Source organism: Nicotiana attenuata, chromosome 9 (assembly GCF_001879085.1).
Source record: "Nicotiana attenuata strain UT chromosome 9, NIATTr2, whole genome shotgun sequence".
NCBI lineage: Eukaryota > Viridiplantae > Streptophyta > Magnoliopsida > Solanales > Solanaceae > Nicotiana > Nicotiana attenuata.
Genome location: NC_031997.1, coordinates 23,398,430 through 23,421,673, shown reverse-complemented (window position 1 = coordinate 23,421,673; position 23,244 = coordinate 23,398,430). Strand labels below are relative to the sequence as shown.

General features: G+C 40.3%; 1 protein-coding gene across 1 annotated transcript; it reads right to left on the bottom strand.

The window, feature by feature from the left end:
* LOC109232164 lies at positions 13,130-15,240 on the bottom strand. Its single transcript, XM_019397845.1, has 5 exons — positions 14,805-15,240; positions 13,976-14,116; positions 13,769-13,888; positions 13,464-13,559; positions 13,130-13,380 (listed from the first exon to the last, which is right to left on the bottom strand). The coding sequence occupies exons 1-5, from the start codon at positions 15,021-15,023 to the stop codon at positions 13,264-13,266; spliced, it is 693 nt and encodes a 230-aa protein (XP_019253390.1). The 5' UTR covers positions 15,024-15,240; the 3' UTR covers positions 13,130-13,263.

Sequence of the window (23,244 nt, the reverse complement as noted above, 5' to 3'; positions counted from 1 at the left end):
TGACGGTCCCAATAGGTCTGTATGATGATTTCAGACTTGGGTGTGTGTTTGGATGGGATTTCGAATGACCCGTGAGCGTTTCGACGCTTAGTGTTGAAAGTTGGAGCATTGAAGGTTTTCAAGTTCTTTAAGTTTGGTTTGGAGTAGGTTTTGGTGTTATCGAGGTCCGTTTGGGATTCCAAGCCTAGGAATAGTTCTGTATGGTGATTTAAGACTTGCACGCAAAATTTGGTGTCATTCTGAGTAGTCTAAGTATGAATCGGCACGTTCGGAGCAAGTTGAAAACTTGAAGTTCATAATTTAATTCAATTTGGTTTAGGGGTACGATTCTTACTTTTGATGTTGTTTTCGTTTTTCGAGAGTTTGAGCAGGTATGTATTATGGTAATAGACATGTTGGTGCATATGGACGGGCTCTAGGGGGCTCGGGTGAATTTCGGACCGCTCGGAGCTAAGTCAAAAATCTGCTGGTGTGCTGTTCTGGTTTCCTTCTTCGCGAAAGCGAAGGAAACCACGCGATCACGAAGAAGGAATTGGGGACTGGTGGTTTTCTGCTTTGCGTTCGCGAAGTCATGGCCGTGTTCGCGAAGGCTTGGCGCAGTGGCCTTCATGTTCGCGGGAGACCTGTCATAGAATCAAGAGCCTGGGCAACCCAATTGCCTTACGCGTTCGCGAGTGAGGGCACGCTTTCGCAATGAGGAGGCGGCCCAGTGCATCGCGTTCACGAGTGTACTCTGACGATCGCGAAGAGGAATTTTTATGGGTTCGTCAGTTTTGACTTCAGGATCGCGAGGGCTTGTCCGCGATCGCGATGAAGGCACAGACCTAGGCAGAATGTTTTTAAAACGGGACTTAGGCCTTTTTCTCTCATTTTTCTTTTCCTTGGCCGATTTTGGAGCTTCTTAGAGAGGGGTTTTCACCTAGCTATGGAAGGTAAGTATTTCCTACCCAATATAAGTTTAATACATAGATTATGGTTAGATTTTGACATGTAAAATGTGGAAATTTAAGGAGTTTGTTGGAAAACCTAAGTTTTGATAAAAATGGGATTTAACCACGAAAATGATTATAAAATTCGGTAGAAATTATATATATGATTTAGTGAGGTTATGGGTAAACATTTTTTTTTTGAAAATTTCTGGAATCCGGGCACGTGGGCCCAGGGGTGAATTTTAAGAATCTTCCAATTTGGGTTGGGTAAATCCTGTAATAGCTAAATTATGAACTTGTGAGTGTATATTTATTAATTTATATAATCTTTTGCTAGTTTCGGGTTGTTTGGCACCAAGTTGAGGCTTTAGAGCGAATTTGTGGATGGGAAGTGAGCTTCAGAACGAGGTAAGTCTCTTGCCTAACATTGTAAGAGGGTACACATCCCCTTAGGTGTATCTTGTTGTGTATTACTTGTGTGTGGAGCTACGTATGCACTAGGTGACGAGAGTCCGTACGTAGCTATATTCCATGAGGTGTCCGGGTAGACTTAGATCCACATCATGCCTTTAATTGTACTATTGTGTTTATTATGCATATTAATTGTCTTGAATAGAGCTGAGACTAGGGATTTTAAATTTGCAATTCTCGACTTAGGTTTCTTATTTTTGGAAGAATTGAGGAATACTTAATAACTCTGAGAAATCCATTTCCTCTCGCGTTGCAAGTACTTCCGCGAGCGAGGTAAACTTCTGTACTCTTATGGGATCAGGTCGTTCGCCTTGGCAGTACGATAACAGTACTCTTATGGGAGCGGACCGTTCGCTGGGTAGTATAATATATGCATCTATGGTTCGTGACATTCGACCCTTGGCAGTATACACATTTTTCTGGATCGGATCGTACGACCTCGGCATAAATCATGCCTGATAATGCTTGGAGCCCGAATACACTTGATATTATTTTATGACTTGAGATGTTATCATTTATTTAATGGCCTGAAATTGTTGAAGTTAGCATATGTCAATTGGAGATTTTTAAATTGACTAACAGTTAAAGAACCATTTATTCATTGATGGTTATTGTTTTATTATTATTAATGTATTCCATGCCTATTTAGAATTTTTGTATTTTTATTATTGGCCTGTTCGACCCCTCGTCACTGCTTCTTCAAGGTTAGAATTGATACTTACTGGGTAGATGTTGTTTATGTACTCATGCTACACTTCTGCACTAATCGTGCAGAATCTAAGGCAGGTGCATCTGTCGTTCATTCATGCGCGCACCCCCGATACCCTGATGCATAGTGGTGAGCTGCTCTCTAAGTCCGTTCTGCAGCACCCGTAGTCTCTCTTTTGTATTTACTTTCTGTCCATCTTATTTCTGACAGTAGCATAGGAATTTGTATATTCTACTGATTGCTCACACACTTGTGACAACGAGTCTTGGGAACATGCTAGTAGACACTTTATGGTTTTGAGTATTTATTTCACTGTATTTGCTCTTTCATTAGTTTACGCTTTACTTTATTAAATTTTTCACTCCTCATCTACTTAATAAAAATAAATCAACTACTTTGAAAGTATTAAAAAGAATAAATACATGGCTAAGCCACTGTTGGCTGTCCTAGCGGCGACGTTGGGCGCCAACACGACCTATTGGAAATTGCGTCATGACAAAAAAGGCCAAGACATGTTGGATTTGGATGCTAAACTAACCCAAAGACCGGAAGAATAGTCCCTAATGTAAGTATAATTAAAAAATTTAGTCCTTTTGTAAAACCTATAGCAATTGTGGATGTCCACTGCTCCCATTACTTTCACCCATGATATATATAACCTCCCACTACTCATCAAATTATGATTATAACAGCCACACCTCCATAACCCCTCCCCATGATCTCAATTGTTAATGTCATGTTTAAGACAATCCTTTTGTAACCTTCTATGTAATAAATAGAGGCAAGAAATGTGATATGGGATACACTTGAACACTTGATGAAATAAGAAAGTTATCTCTTATTCTACTTATCTTCTTATTTTATATTGTTACTTTGAGCTACATTTCTTAATACGTTATCAGCATGAAGTTGAGCTCTTTTCATTGTTCAGGTATATTTGTTCGTTCTGTTTTCTTCGTTGTATATTTTGATTTTATGATTAGTGTCTTTAATATACATTTTTATAATTTCTCACATCTCTAGATATGTGTAAAAATAAAAAATTCTATATTTATTTATTTTAAATTATTTGCATGACGTGAAAGTTGCTAATTTTCATGTTAATAGAATTAATTGAGAGAAGAATACTTGTTTTATGTTGTTCGACATTTAAAACTGTGTTAAAGTTGGAAGACATTTTGTTCTAGATAACATCAAAGATATACTAAAAATTTGAAAAAAAAAAATAGTATTCTTTTCTATGGAATTATTACTTTAGTGTATATAGATCACAAATTTGATATTATGTCAATCTGTAAGATTCTTTACGCTATTATTCTAATGATTTCTAATTATTTATCTTCTTTGATAGTTTTCACTATGACAAATTTGTCAAAACTTGAGTTTGTGGCACTTGACATTTCTGGAAAGAATTGTAAAGCCCCAGAAAATTTTGCTAAGTAATCTACTATTTCGTGGTGCCAAGGTAGGCTAATTATTTTAGTTAGTGTGCAAATGAGGATTCAGGACATAATGGATATCAATTGGATATGTTAATAAGCGCATAAGTCATATTATAAGTTATTTGGAGTCTAAGGGGAAGCCTAAGTCTAAGCCAAGTTGGAAAATTTCATAATAGACTAAAGTTGTAAATGAGTACGCACAAGACCTCACTTTGGACAAGCATATCTACATTTATGCAAGGTGTTGTTTGATGCACAACCTATCAAATTAAATCCCATTGAATCTAGTTTCCGACGCATCAAACCGTTTGTCATTTGGAGGTGTATACAAAACGTTACGACCATTTTGCTGGGCATGTGTCATATGCGCGCCCAGGTGCGCGGCGGAAGCGCGGCCGCGCATATTGAGAAGTATTCTGCCTCGTGAGCGCGGCCTTAGCGCAGTCATTAGCACGGGAGCACTAGTAGCAGACCTCTAAATACACCTAAGGACGGGAAATGAGAGGATTTAAGTCATTTCTCAAGCCTAGGGCATCCTCTCCATCCCCAATCCGGCCAAGGCATCCAATCACACACCTAAGGTGAGTTTGTAAGTGTGTTTTCATGGTGATTTCACTTCTCAGTCACTAGTTAAAACATGGTTTTGATTGGATTTCATAGGATTTCTTCAAAATCTCAAGAAAATTCCAAAAGTTGTCTTTCAAGATTTGGTCTACAAGAGGTAATCTTTTACCCATAGACTTACATATATGGAGTTATTATGGAAATATGAGTATGAATTAAGTATGGTAACTCATGGGATGGTGATTGGAAGCCATAGGTGCCTAACCTAGGTTGTGTTGGTGTTGTAGAGATTGTGAGATGGGTTATTGAGGTATGATTCTTGGGTCTAATAGTATTATGTATTCATGCATGTACAAATTAGGTTTGTAGGAAGATTGTTGAATATAAATAAGTAAAGATTGGGTTGGGGAATGAAGGAAATCTTGTAAAAGAGATTTGAAATCAAGACGCTCAACTAATGTTTGATAAAATGCTCAAATGAGCAGAAACCATGAATACCTTCCTAATTTGTGTTCAATTTTGTTATGTCTCAAGTAGATTGGGATTGCTAGAATTTTCGGAACGTCGTAGTAACTTAAGAAAAGCTTAAACAAGGTATGTATGGCTAAAACCCCGTCTTTTAGAAATTGAGCTTCATCGGTGTTTGTGTGAATATGGTAAGGTTAACGTTGAATTGTTGCATTGATTGGTATTTTACATGAATTGGTGTTGTAACCTTATATGTGTGAAAAATGTGTCTCAACATGATCAACGTGCTATCTTGATAACTTGAAAGGGGCAAAGATATGAATTATGTATTGAAATGTTTAGACCTTAAATTGAGATTGAAGCTACACATATTGTGCCATCTATGTGAAGTCTCTTCTATGCTTACAATTTATTTGCTCTTGTGTGCACACGATATCTTAAAGTACAAATCTAACAATGAAATTGGGAATGATGTGAGATGTGGCCTAGTGCCAAATATATGATGTGATAGTTGTGGCCCCATGTGCCTATGAAATGATATATATGAAACAGAGATTGAATTGAGATGAATGATGGAAAAGGGAGACGTCTCGATAAGGCGGCCTAGCCGATCGGTCCGTGATCGGACGCCATGATATATACACGTGGTGGAAATGTATTGATGAGTGAAACTGGAAAGTATGAATGAAGTAATGGTGACGTCTCCGGGAGACGACCTAGCCTTTCGGGACGTGATCGGACTCCGCTCAAGAAAGCGGTGGTATTTTGAATGATGATGAACAATATTGAAAGCCCCAAACTAAAGGCTATGGAAACATGATGTGAAAATTGTATGGTTCTTTTATATTGATAATGTTGTGATCATTTAAAGCTTTTGAGTTATACTTGTTATTTCCTTATTTTTGTATAAAAGTTCTTTCTAACTAGATGGTGTTTAGTTATACATACTAGTGCTATTCGATGGCACTAACGTCCCTTTTGCCGAGGGCGCTACGTCTTTAAATGGATGTAGGTGTTTCTATAGCAGGCAGTGTTGGTCGCAGCTAGTGTCGCATCATCCTTTCAGCTGACTTGGTAAGCCCCACTTCATTTCGGGGTCCTGTTTCATCTGTTGATCATGTACTTTGTATTTGAGGTATAGCCGGAGCCTTGTTGCTGGTATTTTCATATTATTCTTCAGTTGTACTTAGAGGCTCCGTAGACAGGTTGTGGGTAGTGTCGGGTATTGGAATTAAAATAGAAATATTGATGTTTGGCAATGATGTATAAAACTTGTAATGTCTTCAAAATTGTGAATGAAGTAGCTAATGAAAATGAAATGGAAATCGTTAATGACTTGCTTATAGAATTTAATTAATGGAGTCCATCTCCTATTTATTCATGAATTAGTTTGGGTAGAATGAAACCTAACAGGCTTGCTCAGTCGGGTTCACTCGGTTGAGCGTCGGTCTCGCTCCTCGGATTTTGGGGCGTGACAAACTTGGTATCAGAGCCTAAGGTTTTAAAGTGTCCTAGGATGTCTCGGAGCCGTGTCTAGTAGAGTCCTTCTTATCGATGTGTAGTCGACCACATCTATAAGTTGGAGGCCATTCAGACATTTAGGAATTTCACCCTTCTTTGATACTCCAATCGTGCGATAGAGCTCAAGTTAGGAAGTTAATTTTCTCTCCAAGCCTTACTCTCAAAATGAGTAATCATGATACCATAATCCGCAAATTTGAAGCCATGAGGAGGGGAGTCATCTGTTGCGGCCAAACGCACACGCAAGTATACGCGGTTGTCAAGTAATAAAGTGACTAAAAGTCGGATGTCGAACCCACGAGGACTTGTGATTAACTATTAACTAAATTAGACTATCTTAATTATCTAAACAAGAATTAAACCTAGAAATATTCGATTCTAAACTAATTAAATTAAGAAATATAAATAATGAACTCTAAACAGAGGAAGAGCAAATTTTTATGATATCAATGTAATGAAAACGATCTAGGGTTATGGGCTATCTAACATTCCTATTGTATTCTTCAATTGAATTGTCTAATTAATTTATCTAGTTTATTGGTTGACAGGGTTAATATTGCTCATAAGAATCTGTCTAGTTCTTACTCGCCTATTCAAGCTAACCTAACGCCTATATGTCTATGGAGTTTGAATCAACAAGAACGCATTTACAATTCCCGTATTTCAACCAAGCAAGGCAATTAGGTATATGTCTATCCTAATTGCGAATCCGTTCCCCAATGCCCAGGTTCAAGAACTTGCTCTACTCAATCCTATATGCAATCTAGAATTCTCACTTTCGAGTTCAACTCTAGATTCGTAGATAGTATTCGATTGGTGATCAAGCAATCAAATAATTAAGCACAAGATTGAATAAATAAACCAATATAATAAACTAAGAAATCAAAATCAATATCCCAATAACAATAGTCATGAAAGAACCACAACCCTAGAACGTGAAGTTTAGCTCCACATAGATATGGTAGCCAAACAACAAATCATACAAAGAAACATAAAAAGACTAAGTTGGTGGAAGAAAAGATGAAACCCGGCCTCCACGGCGGCTCTGTGCTTGTGTTTTCCTCTCAAAAACGTCCTCGTCCCCTCAAAATACCATTTTTCCATGTATATATACCAAGTAGGATTGGGCCCAAACAATTATACCTTCTCCAATGTGAAAAAGGACACTTTTTCCGGGTTTGACTAGCGCGATCGCGCTAGTGGTCGCGCTAGTGGCCCAGTGTTCTGCCTGACGAGCGCGACCTGAGCGCGATCGCGCTATTTGACGCGCATTTTTTCACCCTGTTCCATTTCGAATTTAGAAAAACGTAAAAGATGAAAGTTTTAGCCCTTTGAGTTAGCGTTTCAACCATATATTGTGGAGCCCAAATGGAGTTCTGAGAAAAAAGTTATATCTATTTTACTAGACAGTGCGCAATATGCCTACTGGAGTCTTCGTTCGCTCTAACTATCATCCGTTGACCCCCAAACACGATCCCGGCTTAATTCCTTGAACTTTTACTCAAACTTTAAAGCTCCAAATCACTCGAATTCATTCCATAACATCTACGTAGATCGGAATCACTCCTACAAGGCATAAAACACACCATTAGTGCAAAACACTAGCGATTAAAGCTCAAACTCAATTAAAGTGCAGTAAATTAGAGTGTAATAATCGACTAAAATATGTAATTATAGCCTATCATCAACACCCCACACTTAAACGTTGCTCGTCCTCGAGTCAACCAAAAATTTACTCTATCTATGAGCACTTAACATATTCGAAGCACATTACACCAATGATTATGGTTGATAGCAACAATTAAACTCTAGCACATGCAATCATCATACACTTTCCTTTACTTATGTGATTCTTCAAAAATATTCAAACAAAGACAATATGCGCACAACAATTCTAGCCTAAAAAACCGACTCAATTTCACAATGCACTCATGGCTTGAACACCCAACATCCTAGAGAAGTCTAATAATGTTACCTATCCTTCGTGAAACCATGTGCCCTCACAACCAAGGCAAGAGAGAGTTGAATCCACACACTAGAATCTCATGATCAAATATATTTTAAGGACTCATATATATCAAAAGAAAATATCGCTCACCCTCACAAAAAAAGTCACATGCATGTAATTGGTACCATAGGCTTGCCCTTAATGTAAATCTCTACTAATGTAGGCTCGCTCGATCTAAAATCAATTAGGACTTTTTCATGATTGTAATGTGGGCTAAGGGACGGGTAGGATATATGTAGGAATTGTGACTAACCCTCCTAAGCACTTTAACACATCACATAATCAACTTTAAGCGCAAATTCTTCAATCCACTTCACTTTCACAAACAATATCATCCCAAAAATGCTCCCTTCTTCTTTAAGCACTACATTAATTCATACCCACTAGCAGGAACAAGACACCAATGTATTCATCTCTATTTTTTTTCCTTCAGATTATTCTTTTTTTTTTCAATTTCTGCTAGTGGTGTATTATTTTACAAAACAAGTGCACCTTTCTTCCTTTTATTAGTTCCACTCAAAAGCCACTCCACACTTAGTTCCTTCTTACTTCTTTTAGCGCTCATCTCACAATTAAAGTGCTTTAAGAGGAAAAAGGATCAAAACAATGTCAATTAAGAACAAAAAGGGTATAGGCTTGTAACGTGGGTGTCAAATAAAAGTCTATAGGCTCAAAATGGTTAACTAGGGATAAATTTAGGAGAAGGCTAGGAGGGGAAACCTATCATCACATTGAACGCGTCAACGCCGTCGAGAAGGACAAATGGTGGAGCAGTAAGATAGAAAGCATACTAGTATGGTCTGGGTATGAACCCGGCAAGGGGCTTGGGAAGAATCTCCAAGGTATCACTAAGTCGAAACAGTTGAAGGGTCATNTTGGTGGAGGGATTTCTGTTTAGCCAGACCAGCAGGGTCGCCATCTTTGACCTGGGATCAGTTTTCAGAGTTGTTTCTGGAGAAGTTTCTCCCCGTTACTCAGAGGGATGCTTATCGGAGGCAGTTTGAGCGCCTCCAGCAGGGCTCTATGACGGTCACTCAGTATGAGACCAGGTTCATTGATCTAGCTCGTCATGCTCTTGTCATACTTCCCACTGAGAGAGAGAGAGGGTGAGGCGATTTATTGATGGTTTGATTCAGCCAATTCGTCTCCAGATGGCTAGGGAGACTGGTAGTGAGATCAGCTTTCAGGAGGCGGCCAATGTGGCCCGCAGAGTTGAGATGGTTTTGTCACAGGGAGGTGGTCACGGGGGAGACAAGAGAGCCCGTCATTCTGGCAGATTTCGTGGTACCTCGTCGGGATGTAGAGATTCATATGGTAGAGGCCATCCTCCTAGGTCCTTTCAGCCAGCTCTCCAGGTTTCCCACGGTGCATCAGGTGGCCGTGGTTCTCAGGCATACTATTTTGATCAGCAGTCATTCAGTGCACCGCCAACTCCTATCAGTGCACCACCGCTTTAGAGTTTCCAGGGTCGTCAGCCTTAGCAGCCGAGGGCTTGTTTTACTTGTGGCGACACGAGGCACATTGCTAGGTATTGCCCTCGAGCTTCGAGCAGTTCTCAGCAGCAGGGTCCCCGTCCTATGATTCAGGCACCAGATGTTCCACAGGCCGCCCAGCCAGCTAGAGGCGGGGGTAGAGGTACTAGAGGTGGAGGTAGAGGTCATAGAGGTGGAGCCCAGACAGCCAGAGGTGGAGGCCAGCCAGCAGCAGGCTGTCCCAGAGAGGTAGATCAGAGTGGTGGGGCCCAGCCCCGATGTTATGCTCTTCAGGCTAGGCCCGAGGCAAAGGCTTCAGATGCGGTTATCACAGGTACGGTTCTGGTTTGCGATAGAGATGCTTCAGTGTTGTTTGATCCGGGGTCTACGTATTCATATGTGTCATCCTATTTTGCCCCGTATTTGATCATGCCTAGTGATGCATTGGGGATTCCTATTTATGTGTCTACACCGGTGGGTGATTCCATTATAGTCGATCGAGTCCATCGCTCTTGTGTTGTGGTGATTGGGGGTCTGGAGACTCGTGTAGATTTATTGCTTTTAGATATGGTCGACTTTGATATTATATTGGGATGGATTGGTTATCACCATATCACGCTATCTTGGACTGCCATGCCAAGACTGTGACCTTAACTTTACCGGGTATGCCTCGCTTAGAGTGGAGAGGGACTCCAGGTCATTCTACCCGCAGTGTCATATCATATGTGAAGGCTCGGCGTATGGTCGAGAAGGGGTGTTTGGCTTATCTAGCTTATGTTCGGGACTCCAGTGCTGAGGTCCCCTCTATTGATTCTATGCCCGTTGTTTGTGAGTTCCCTGATGTTTTCCCTTCAGACCTGCCGGGTATTCCACCCGACAGGGATATTGATTTCTGCATTGATCTAGTTCCGGGCACTCAGCCCATTTCTATTCCGCCATATCGTATAGCCCCACCGGAGTTGAAGGAGTTAAAAGAATAGTTGCAGGACTTGCTTGAGAAGGGTTTCATTAGACCAGTGTCTCACCTTGGGGTGCACCGGTGTTATTTGTCAAGAAGAAGGATGGGTCAATGAGAATGTGTATTGATTACCGGCAATTGAATAAGGTAACGATTAAGAATAAGTATCCACTGCCGAGGATTGATGATTTGTTCGACCAGCTTCAGGGTGCCAGGGTATTTTCCAAGATTGACTTGCGATCTGGCTACCATCAGTTGAGGATTAGGGCATCCGATGTCCCTAAGACAACCTTCCGCACTCGGTATGGGCATTATGAGTTCTTGGTTATGTCATTTGGATTGACAAATGCCCCGGCAGCTTTCATGGACTTGATGAACCGAGTATTCAGGCCTTATTTGGATTCATTTGTGATAGCGTTCATTGATGATATATTGATATACTCCCGCGGCCAGGAGGAGCACGAGTAGCACCTTAGAGTGGTTCTTCGGACTCTGAGGGTATATTGATATGCTAAGTTCTCGAAGTGTGAATTCTGGTTGGGATCAGTTGCATCTCTGGGTCATGTTGTATCAGCTGAGGGTATTCAGGTGGACCCGAAGACGATAGAGGCAGTCAAGAACTAGCCTAGACCAGCATCAACGACAGAGATTCGGAGTTTCTTGGGGTTAGCAGGCTACTACCGTCGGTTTGTCGAGGGGTTTTCATCTATTGCAGCCCCGATGACCAGGTTGATCCAGAAGGGTGCCCAGTTCAGATGGTCAGACGAGTGTGAGGCGAGCTTTCAGAAGCTCAAGACAGCTCTAACTACGGCACCGGTGTTGGTTTTGCCCACAGGATCAGGGCCCTATACAGTCTATTGTGATGCTTCCCGCATTGGACTTGGAGCAGTATTGATGCAGGATGGCAAGGTTATAGCCTATGCTTCGAGGTAGTTGAAGATTCATGAGAATAACTATCCAGTGCATGATATAGAGTTGGCAGCCATTGTTCACGCCTTGAATATTTGGAGGCACTATTTGTATGGCGTGGCGTGTGAGGTGTTCACTGACCACAAGAGTCTACAATACTTGTTCAAGCAGAAGGAGTTGAATTTGAGGCAGAGGAGGTGGTTGGAGTTGTTGAAGGATTATGATGTCACTATTTTATATCATCCGGGAAAGGCCAATGTAGTGGCCGACGCTTTGAGTAGGAAGTCGGCCAGTATGGGCAGTCTTACTTATATTCCGGTCAGTCAGAGGCGCTTGCTCTGGATGTTCAGGCTTTAGCCAATCAGTTCGTGAGACTAGATGTTTCTGAGCCCAGTCGTGTGTTAGCTTGCACGGTCGCTCGTTCTTCATTATTGGAGCGTATCCGTGATCGGCAGTTTGATGATCCTCATTTGTGTGTCCTTAGAGACACGATGCAGCGAGGAGGTGCCAAGCAGGTTACCCTAGATGCGGATGGAGTCTTGAGATTGCAGGGGCGAGTTTGTGTGCCAAATGTGGATGGGCTTTGTGAGCTGATTTTGGAGGAGGCCCATAGTTCCAGGTACTCTATTCATCCGGGCGCCGCGAAGATGTATCAAGATTTGCGGCAGCATTATTGGTGGCGTAGAATGAAGCAGGATATCATAGCATATGTGGCCCGTTGTTTGAATTGCAGCAGGTTAAGTACGAGCATCAGAGGCCTGGTGGTGTATTTCAGAGGATTGAGCTTCCCGAGTGGAAGTGGGAGCGGATTACTATGGATTTTGTACTTGGGCTCCCACGGACTTCGANTATGCCTTATGGCGTCAAGGGTCGGGGTATGTTCCTTTTGTTAGGATAAAAAGATATTGCTCGCACTCCTTATGAGATTTTCTCCTAAATAATTGTTGACATCCAAGTTTGTCCCTCCTTTCTTTTAATTAATTTTCTTGAGCTTCTAAGTTACTAATAAACCGAATACCTTATTTTACTACCATTGTCATTAGTATTAATATTGTATAAGTATTACTATTTTTATTAGTATTGGTACTATTATTATTATTATTATTATTATTATTATTATTATTATTATTATTATTATTATTATTATTATTATTATTATTATTATTATTATTATTATTATCAGAGATGAAACTAAGAACTTCCTCTGTTATGTAACTTCTAACAAACAGATCCTTAAGTTGAACTGGCTTTGCTTCTCCGAAGCTATACATGTGCTTTTATCAGCTCAACTTGTCCCAATTCCTTTCACTCTTCTGCTGAACTGAGAGTTGGTAATGTAGTTCACAGTCATTTCGTCTCGTGGAGTTATAACTTCAAATTCAGATGTGCTCTTTCAAAACAAAAGGATTTTGCTCTTTCTATTTGCCCTTAATGGAGCTGCTTGCTTAATGTTCCGGAAGCGAATTTAGGATCTAGAGTCAGTGGATTTAGAAAATGCGATTTTCTAATTAATGTGTTTGCATTTATTCTTGGTACATGTATACACAAGTCGAGCCTAAAGTAATGAGTTTGATTGAACCCATATAACCTGTCCTAAATCCGCTTCTCCTTAATAGCATGCATGGAGTAGGACAAATGAATCTGTGTTGCAGACAACAAACTACAATCTCTTTTGTGCTATCAAAATCATGCTGATATAATTAAAGATGGAGATTGTGAAAGTAGTCAGCCTTAAAGTGAATTTTTGCTGCTCATCAAATGCTAATATAATTTTGGTACAAAAGAAATTGAGTTTCTGGATATGTCAGCAAATTACTTCTTTGAAGAAACAGCTGCAGATTTTGTTCTCCTTGAAAATTTGTACATCACCATCCTCACAATCTTGTAGAACCAGTAAGCACTGACAAGTTGCAGCCCCAAAGCCATGGCCTAGAAATATCAAGAATATCGATTACTTGTTATTCTAATAATATCGGACATCTGATCCCAAATTTGTGGGGCAAATACATTACCTTTATGAGGATTGGATTATCAGCAGTAAGAGTAACATAGGCAAGATATGGCCCCCCTATCATCCTAGCAATGCTGAAGATGACTGCAAATAAAACCTGCAAAGGTTCAATCTTGGCTTAGAGATTTCTACTAGTAGTAGTATACTTGTGACGATATCGGACAATAGAAGTTTCATGGTTCATTCCATAGGCAAATCTAAGATTTAGAGTCAGCGGGTTTAAAATGACTATGATCTTATTATATATATACATTTTCAATAAAATTAAAATGTAAATGCATATGAATTAAAATTTGAGAAACTAACATCAGCTGCAAAGTTGAGGTCAGTGTCTCTGTATCCAAGTTCTTTGAGAAGCTCCCTGAGGTGGAGGAATGGACTAGAAATTTCTGTTATCCATAGCGTGGCAACCATTTCTGAACCACACTGCAATAGGGGAGGAAACATTTGGTACTTAAAACCAATTAATTAAAAAGGGAATTGTAATTAGGATAAGATAGTCTTATTAATTACCCGTTCATAAGCATGACCAGCACCAATTCCAATAACACACACCAAATGGTGAATTAAGTTATCAATCTTCACATTCTTGTCAAAGAGGCAACATCCAAAATCATAAATAAGATAGGCCGCTGTCACTGCAAGTGCCCTCATCTGTTTGATTTTTCCCAAGAGTCGTCGTTAGAGTTTAAGTTCCAAAAAGCAAACGAAGAATTAAGACAGAAAATATGCTCAATGGCGTGGCCTAATGGTCTATGAGATATGATGAAAGTCATGAGTAGGAGTGGCAAACGGACGGGTTGGTCGGATATGATTCGGTCGAAAGCGTGTAATGAAAAAACGGATAAATTATCCGATCCAACCCATATTTAATACGGATAAAAAACGGATTAACCGTCAGATAATATAAGTAACCATATTATCCATGACTTCTTGAAATGATCACTTTTGGGAGAATTCTGAGTCTCCCTAACTTGAGGAAGCCCCAATTTGAGGCTTTACAAATGTAAAAGTTAGACCCATTGGTTATCCATTTTCTAAATGGATAATATGGTTCTTATCCATATTTGATCCGTTTTTAAAAAAGTTCATTATCCAACCCATTTTTTAGTGGATAATATGGGTGGTTAACTGTTTTCTTTTAACCATTTTGCCACCCCTAGTCATGAGATATTGGAGTTCAAATCCCAATGGAGGCAAAATCCGCATGGTGATTCTTTTGTCAGCCTAAGTTTAAGTGGGCAGAATTATTAGTGGTCATGTCAGTGGGAGGTAACAAGTACCTGATGAATTTGTAACCTAAACATCACCGTAATAAACGAATTAAAATTAGAAAATATACCTGCTTGGGAGAAGATTTTGAGGCCACGGGACAGAGTGGGCAGCTCCAATCTTGAACAGAGAGGGAAGCCAAAGTTACTGCTAAAGATGCATGGACTGTGGAAACCAAACGGTTGCAAAAATCAAAAGAACGTTTTGGAAACACCTTTCTTATTAACACAAACAGTGTAGTCCACGATATTACTCCTAATAAGACAAGACTTATTATTGAATCTTCCATCTACAGCTCTGTCTCTTCCTTCTACTTCAAAATAAGAAATCAGAAGTACCAATTATTTTTTCACAATGCCAAGGGAAACTAGAAGAGGAAAGTAGGTATGCAACAATTAAAATTGCATTAATGATTTTCGAAGTGCCAGAGATAGGGTAGTTGGGAAAGTTAACCAAGTAGTTGGAGTTCATTATATCACAAAGGTTTCATGATTTTTCAGTGTAAGGCCACCCCTTATAATTTCTACATTTATTTTGTACATGCTTTTTCTCTGTGTTTACAATATGAAATGCACATATAAATGATGAACTTAGTTTAGTATATATGTAAAGATCATCAGTGAAAATAGAAATATAATTGGAAAGACAGAGAAAATGCATCCCAGTTTGTGAGCTAACCCAATCATTATTTTCGATGCACGATAACTAACTGGATCCATTAGTACTTATATCGTACTTATTTTCTTAACCAATTAATTTGTGCGAATTAAATGCAAGGAATAATCAGCTATGGGACTAGGAACTCATCTCTCTCGGCCGACCTAAAATTTGGGCCTAAATTGGGCTCTTGTTGTCATAACAGACTCTTTCAAATGGGCTCCTTTCATAAACTCACACTGTTGGCATAATTTGGTTAAAATAGCACGAGCTAGCCAGTATTCGGACTGGTTATTCAAAAATAGCAAGCATTGCAAAATCATTAAAAAATAGCCACTATTTTGCTGCAACAGGGACCGGTCCAGCATAATATACTGGAGATCGGTGCACTTTTGTATGAACTTCCAGCATATTATGCTGGAACTCCAACACGCGGAAAGTTGCAGCACAATATACTGGAGATTGGAGCACCTTTGTATGAACTTCCAGCATATTATACTAGACTGGTATACTCCAGTATACTTATGTTGGAGTTCCAGTATACTTATGCTGAAGTTCCAGTATATTTATGCTGGAACTCCAGTATATTATGCTGGAGTATTTTCTGAATTTTAAACAGTGTTTTCGTCCAGATTTATCTTTACATGAAAAGTGGCTAAATTTCGATTACTTTTGAAATTGTGGCTATTTTTGAATGACCACTTGTAAATCTGGCTATTTTTGAATTTCTCGCCATAATTTGGTAAAAATAGCATAGGCTAACCAGTTTTCGGACTGGTCATTCAAAAATAGCCAGTGGTTGCAAAGTTATTGAAAAATAGCCATTATTTTGCTCCAACACGGAAAGTTCCAGCATAATGTACTGGAGATCGGTGCACCTGTGTATGAACTTCCAGCATATTATGCTGGAACTCCAACACGCGAAAAGTTCCTGTATAATATACTAGAGATTGGAGTACCGGTATATTATGCTGGACCGGTATATTATACTGGAACTCCAGTATATTATACTGGAACTCCAGTATATTATACTGGAGTTCCAACATAACTATACTAGAACTACAGTATATTCTAGTGGAGTATTTTTTTGGATTTGAACAGTGTTTTCGTTTAGATTTATCTTTACATGAAAAGTGGCTAAATTTTAATTACTTTTGAAACTTTGGCTATTTTTGAATGACCACTTGTAAATCTAGCTATTTTTGAATTTTTGGTTTTACCAAAAGTGAAGAAGTGACTACCATCGCTTAATGAGTTTCAAAATAGGATAAACTAATGTAAATTATCACAAGGCACACATTTATTACTAGAATAATCCTACTCTTCGCATTGGAGTTGTAGTGTGCTGATACATAGGGCAGGCGAAGCGTGAGGATGGCATCCGCTCCCGCTTGAAAGCCTTTCACTTTTTATTGGCTTGAACAAGAAGAAATCCGTGAAAAGAAAACTACTTCTTTAGAAAATATATTGAGCAATCTGCGATGAAGAATAAGTGCACATGCAAGTAATTGGAAGGTTCTAGAAGAACAAGTGTGTGTGAGAGAGAGATGGAGCTCAAAGTGGAGCCATTTTCATATCTCAGCAAAAATGTACAGACTTCAACCAAAGGAAGAAGCTAAAACCTATATATACAGATAACCAACTAACCGACTAAAGAAGATTAAGTTACAATATTCCATTTATACACTTTAACCGCTAAACTAATGTATTATGCTATGTTGGTTCAATACTCCCCCTCAAGGTGGAGGGGAGAAAAATATTCTTCACTCCTAGCTTGCCAAGTAGATGATAATGCTGAGTTCTGCCCAGCCCTTTAGTTAGAATATCTGCAACTTGCTCCTTAGTGTTGACATGCACAGTTTTGATAGATCCTGCTTTCACCTTTTCTCTGATAAAATGACAATCGATGTATATATGTTTTGTACGCTCATGGAATATAGGATTGGCTGCAATTTGTATTGCTGCCTTACTATCACACATCAAGGTGACTGGCCTCTTAATCTCAAGGCCTAGTTCATTGAATAAGCCTGTCAGCCACACTATATCTGCTGCTGCTGAAGCCATGCTTTGAAATTTTGCTTTTGCTGAACATCTTGCAATAGTTTCTTGTTTCTTCGACTTCCAAGAAATCAAGGAATCACCATAGAATACTAGATAGCATGTAACAGACCTTCTTGTGTGCAAGCATGCACCCCAATCTACATCACAATATGCTAATAATTGTCCATATCCTTCTGCTGGCAATAACAGACCTTGGCCTGGAGCAGTCTTAATATACCTCACTACCCTGGTGGCAGCATCTAGATGTGATTGTTTAAGAGCATGCATGAATTGACTAAGTGTTTGTACAACATAAGATATATATGGTCGAGTCATTGTCAGGTATAGCAGTCTGCCAATAAGCCTTTGATACACACTTGCATCTTTTAAAACAGGATCATTATCAGCAGCAGGTACTTTTGCTTTGCCAAACTCCACAGTAGTTAACTTCTGATTGACTTCTAGAGGGGTACTAGCTAGTTTTGATCCTGCTAGACCAAGTTCAGCTATCAACTCCAATGCATATTTTCTTTGGCTCATATATATGCCTTTAGAGGACCTTGCAAATTCAATCCCAAGGAAGAATTTTAGCTCCCCCATGTCTTTCATTTTAAAGAATATTTGTAAGTCTGCTCTATTTTGATCAATCAACTGAACATGACTACCGGTGACTAATAAGTCATCTACATAGATGAGAACAAGCACTTGACTACAACCTTCCCTTTTATTGAAGAGAGAGTAATCATAGTTACTTTGTGTGAAGCCCATTTTATGCAAGGCATCTGTGAGCTTAAGATTCCATTGCGTGGAAGCTTGTTTGAGTCCATATAAGGACTTGTGAAGTCTGCAAACATGATACTTTCCCTGCCTTGCAGTGGTATGAGAGAAACCAGGAGGAATGGTCATGTACACTTCCTCCAAGAGATCACCCTGAAGGAAGGCATTATGAATATCCATTTGGTAGATAAGCCGGCCATGACGTGCAGCTAGAGCAATGATGGTCCTGACTATGACCTTTTTTGCTACAGGTGAAAAAGTATCTGTATAATCCAACACCTCTTGTTGTGAGTACCCCTTAGCCACAAGCCAGGCCTTATATCTTTCAACCTCTCCATTAGCTTTATATTTGATCTCTGAACCTTGCCACCGAGGACCGCGATAAAAGGACCGCGGTCGCAGTGGGTCTTCTGCGTCCACGGTGGATTTTCCGCTGTAGCGCTGCTTTGACTTGGTTTGAACTTGTGCAGGTTTCACTCCTTTTTGAGCTGGTTATGACATCCTTGGCTCCTCTTGACCAAACACTGCAAACAAGCACAACAAGTTAGATTTTGGGAATACTTTTACACACTTTTAATGCAAAACTCAAGCAAAAAGGAGCGTAAAATAGACTAGAATCCCTAGTTATCAACTCCCCCAAACTTAAGCTTTTGCTTGTCCTCAAGCAAACAAAGTAATTCCCACCTCCTCAAGATAAAAGAAAGAAAAATTCAGCTGTCCTAAAGTAACCTCATCAAGAATCAATTGGGACTAACAATTACCCTCAACTCAAATGCATTATCAACAATACACAACCTTTTAGCACCATGGCTATAGTGCGACACAAAAGCATCAAGAGTTGACTCAACTCACCAAGGAAACTCTTTCTGTTACATTGGTCGTTGTGGAACCCAAACTCATACTCCTCAACACTCCATGAGCAAACCTCACTTTTAGATTGTAGCACTCAGAACGAGGATTGTAGAAAACACACTCATCTCTCTCAAGGAAGGTCACAAGTCCGGCTCTAAGTACCATAAGCTTGCCCCTTTTGTGAGTCACCACTAATGTAAGCTCACCCAAATCAAGATCATATAGGGCTTTTGTGGTAATGTAATGAAGGCTTTTGGTTCAGGGTAGGATATATTGGTCTAAGAAGGTTTCATCTTCCCTTAAGCACTTTATTTGTTTCATTTTGGCACACATTTTCTTGACTCTTTGAGTCATTTACTTCTTTTTAGGGGTTAGAGAGACACACTGTCACTCTTTCTTGTTCATTTCAATTCTATTTCTCCTTTCAAACCTTTCCATGCCTTTCATCTTTTGCTTTTATTGAATCTCTTCATTTCCCCTACATTGTTCACTTTTTTTTTTGACTTTTTTTGTCTTTTCTTTCTTTTTCTTTTTGCCTTTCCTTTTCTTCATTTTGTAGCTTTTATCACTTTTGCATTCCTCGTCTCTCCCCCTAAACTTATGCTTTTGCCTTGTGCTAAGGAAAGATAGGGTGCCAAGAGAAGGTCATTTTAGAACGGATAAAGGCTTGTATCATGGTTATTGAAAGAATAAGGGCTATGAGTCAACGGGGTTGACTAGGGATATCATCATTGGTAGGCTATGGATGTTTTCAAGTCTCAATTAGGATCAAGGAGAGCCTATAATCACTTCTCAAGTCGAGCTACATTTAGGATTTCGCCTCAACAAACATTCAGGGCAAGTTCTAGACTTATTGGCACGGGACTTGGACTTGCAAATCAATACCTCACCACACAAGCTATATGATTGCTAAAGAGCAGAGTCGGGGGCCCACAACAACCTTAGCTAAGACTTGAGAAACACAAATGGTTCCGAGAAGCCACTCGATGATTGTTCAGCCAACACAAGAGTCTCAAGGTCACAACTATTACCATCCTATACACACAAATTTGTTTTTAACCATAAGGTCAAAGGTAAATCTGTTAGGCCCAAGTGAAGCTTTGCCTGAGGCACCATTTCTTACTAACTACTATTTACACAAAAATGAAAAGAAAAAACAGACTCAAACCCTTAAGAAGGTTGTCATGCCATCCATCATCGGGAAGAGCCACCCGGTTTACACAAACTCCACCTTTGGAAAAAACCGTGGCATTAAGAAAACCAAAGGCTTATTAATCATTGAAACTTGTAAAATAAGAAGCTATGAACCGAAAAAGAAGCTATTAAATGAAATAAGAAGCTATACTATTAAGGGAAATTGCAAAAGAAGCTATGAAGTAAAATGCGAAAAGTAAACTGAATATGTACAAAAGGGGGTTTAGATGAATATACATAAGAGTGAATGAATATATACATGAGAGAGTAACTTTATATACAGACCAAGATAGAAAAATAACGAAAAGTGAATAAAAGGGTAAAGTTATATACATACCAAAAGCGAAAAATAAGCATAAAGAATATTTACAAACCAACTACCAAATCAAAGTAGGGCCACTCCCCCCCCCCCCCCCCCCAAATGAAAGCTAGCATTGTCCTCAATGCTAACTAACCAAAAATAAGCTCAAAAAGAAAGATAGAGAGTAAAGAAAACTCCCTATGGATCCTCCGTCTGCATGGGGTCCTGTGATTGGGCACCTGGATCATCTCTTTCGGGGGCCTGTGGTTGGCCAGAAGCAACACCCTCTATCTCCCAAGCTCAATCTCTACATCATCCACTTGGGGAATCACTCTCCTCCTCTTGGGGGCTCTCTCCATCTCTCGCTCCTGAACCTGCTCAGTATGAGCTGCTGGGGGCTGGTCCTGTAATAGTAACTCCAATGGTAGGTCTCCAGCTGACTTCATCTTTTCTACCTCTCCCCTCAACTGCTTCACCTACTCCTTCGAGGCCCGAGTCTTTCTTAGCTTCTTTGTCTATTCACTCAGCTTCTGAAGTGATTTTCCTTGAACTATTAGAGCCTCCATTATAATCTTTTGGTTCTCCAGGAGCTTCTTCTGGTTGTCCAGAATCTCCTTGAGAGATTCCTCTACCGAAGCTGGCACATGTGGCTGTGGGGGCACTGACTGGGCTGCCACTGAACTAGATAGCATAGACGGCTTAGAAGTTGTTGCCTGCATCCAGTTGTTGATACTAGAGAGTGTTTGGCTCAATCTGTGGGCAGTCAATGGGTATGCTGAGGAGGATGGAATATCTGGAGGCAAGGAGGTAGATGGTCCGGAGGCTGGAGCTGGTATGGCAGTCGGAGGCTGTGAAGTAGTGGTTTCGCCTTAAAGTTTAGGGTGTTCCTCAAGATAGGAACCCCTACTGTCAACCACACTAGGGTGGTATCCGGGAGAGCCAAGTATGATGCCAACCACGGGCATCATGCCTCATCCAACACCACCTTTTCCAAGTATAATGTTTCATCTTCATCATTGAAGCCCAGGTATTCATTGATTGTTTTTCCATCAAACTTCACTTTCAAGTTCTGCACCTTAGTCACTTTTGTATCCTTCTTGATGTGGGATGCATTTGCGTAGAATTCCTTGACTAAGTGCTCATTGGCATCCCACACCTTGCTAGTGAAGTAATTCCATCCCATTCGCTCATTGAACTGCCGCTTCATGTTGGGGTTGTGAGGTAGGAGATCTCGCTCTATGAACTGGAGCTTATGAATAAGTGACCTCAGAGGCCAACACTCCCGGAACTTGTGGTATGCCAGCTCACTGACAAACCTCCTTTTCCATACATCACGATTTCTAGTTCTTTCCACACCCCCGGTTTGGGTCACATCCCTTCCCTCCTCATCCGGTACCTCATCATCTATGGGATCCTGTCCAGGTGACAAAGTTGTAGGTGAGGTTGAAGCTGAAGACTCACTACCCGATTCTGAGCCATCAGACGACTCAGCAGAAGAGGCAGTAGGAGAAGTAGGAGAGGCTGGGGGTGTAGGTTCATCTCTCAAGCGGAATCTTCCCGGGAAGTCAGCAACATGAGTGGGCACTAAATCAAACTCCGATACCTCCCAGGAGGGCACATACTGACTTCCCGTGGATTGGGAAGCAGCTCTATCTGCAGCTTTGATATTCTTCCTCAGTTCCCCAATTGACTTCCGAACTGCTGGGGTCAGTTTAATATGTCCTCGTCCCCTACCCCGGGAGGACTCTGCTCGACCCTTTTGTTTGTCACCGCCTCATCTAGATTTAACCATTCTCTGCAAGTATAATCAGTTGAAATTTGTTAGTGCATATACTATAAGAAGTAGTGCAGAATACCAGTTGACAGTGCAAGAACAAACAACAGACCACAGAAAATGCATCGCGGCCGCGAAGGCTGTACCGTAGACCGCAAAAAATGCATCGCTGCCGTGGAGGGTGGGATTCAGACTACCCACTCTCTGATTCAGTAGCACCGCGGACCGCGAAAAAAGGAACGCGGATGCGGTAAGTGCACCGCGGACCGCGGAAAATCGATCGCGGTCGCAGACCCTCAAATGTACCTCTTAGAGCTTTATCGTCGTAGACCGCGGAAAATCAACCGCGGTCGCGGAAGTCAAATTAGGGCTCAGCACCTAGGGTTTCTGATTTTCATGCATTTTAGCAATATCATCAACATTATCAATCCTACTAGGTGTTCAGTAATGAATTATAACTATTTTAAACCTAATCTAGTTACTACTACGGAACCCTAAATCAAAATTAAAGAAAAAGAAGAAGATGAAGTAAGAACTATTAATTAGTAGCAAATAATTACAAAATTAAAGACAAAGGATTGATTGGAATTACCAGATGTGAGATGAGTGGTGAAAAATGAAGTCTAGTGCTTGTGTCTGTGCAAACTGGGGCGTGGATGAACAGTGTTTATGTTGTTTGAGAGTAAAATGATCGAAAAGTGTAAAAGGCTTAATGACCGCCTATGTATAGAAATTACCCAGGGGCCCACACAGTCTTACCTACCACGGCCATGGCAAATCACCGCGGACCGCGGTTGTGAAGTTCAGAAGGGCTGCAGTTTTGAGACCACCGCGGATCGCGAAAAATGCTCCGCCCGCGACGGCGGTTGAAACTTTAGAGAACCTCCAATTTGGAACTTTTAGCACCGCTGACCG

Bases quoted from the DNA above. Each gene is read 5' to 3' on its own strand.
- LOC109232164 (XM_019397845.1), bottom strand. From the start codon at position 15,023: ATGGAAGATTCAATAATAAGTCTTGTCTTATTAGGAGTAATATCGTGG. The intron at 13,560-13,768 runs GTTAGTTTCTCA...GAACCTTTGCAG, and splicing joins ACCTCAACTTTGCAGCTGAT to GTTTTATTTGCAGTCATCTT. The intron at 13,381-13,463 runs GTAATGTATTTG...TGATATTTCTAG, and splicing joins ATAATCCAATCCTCATAAAG to GCCATGGCTTTGGGGCTGCA.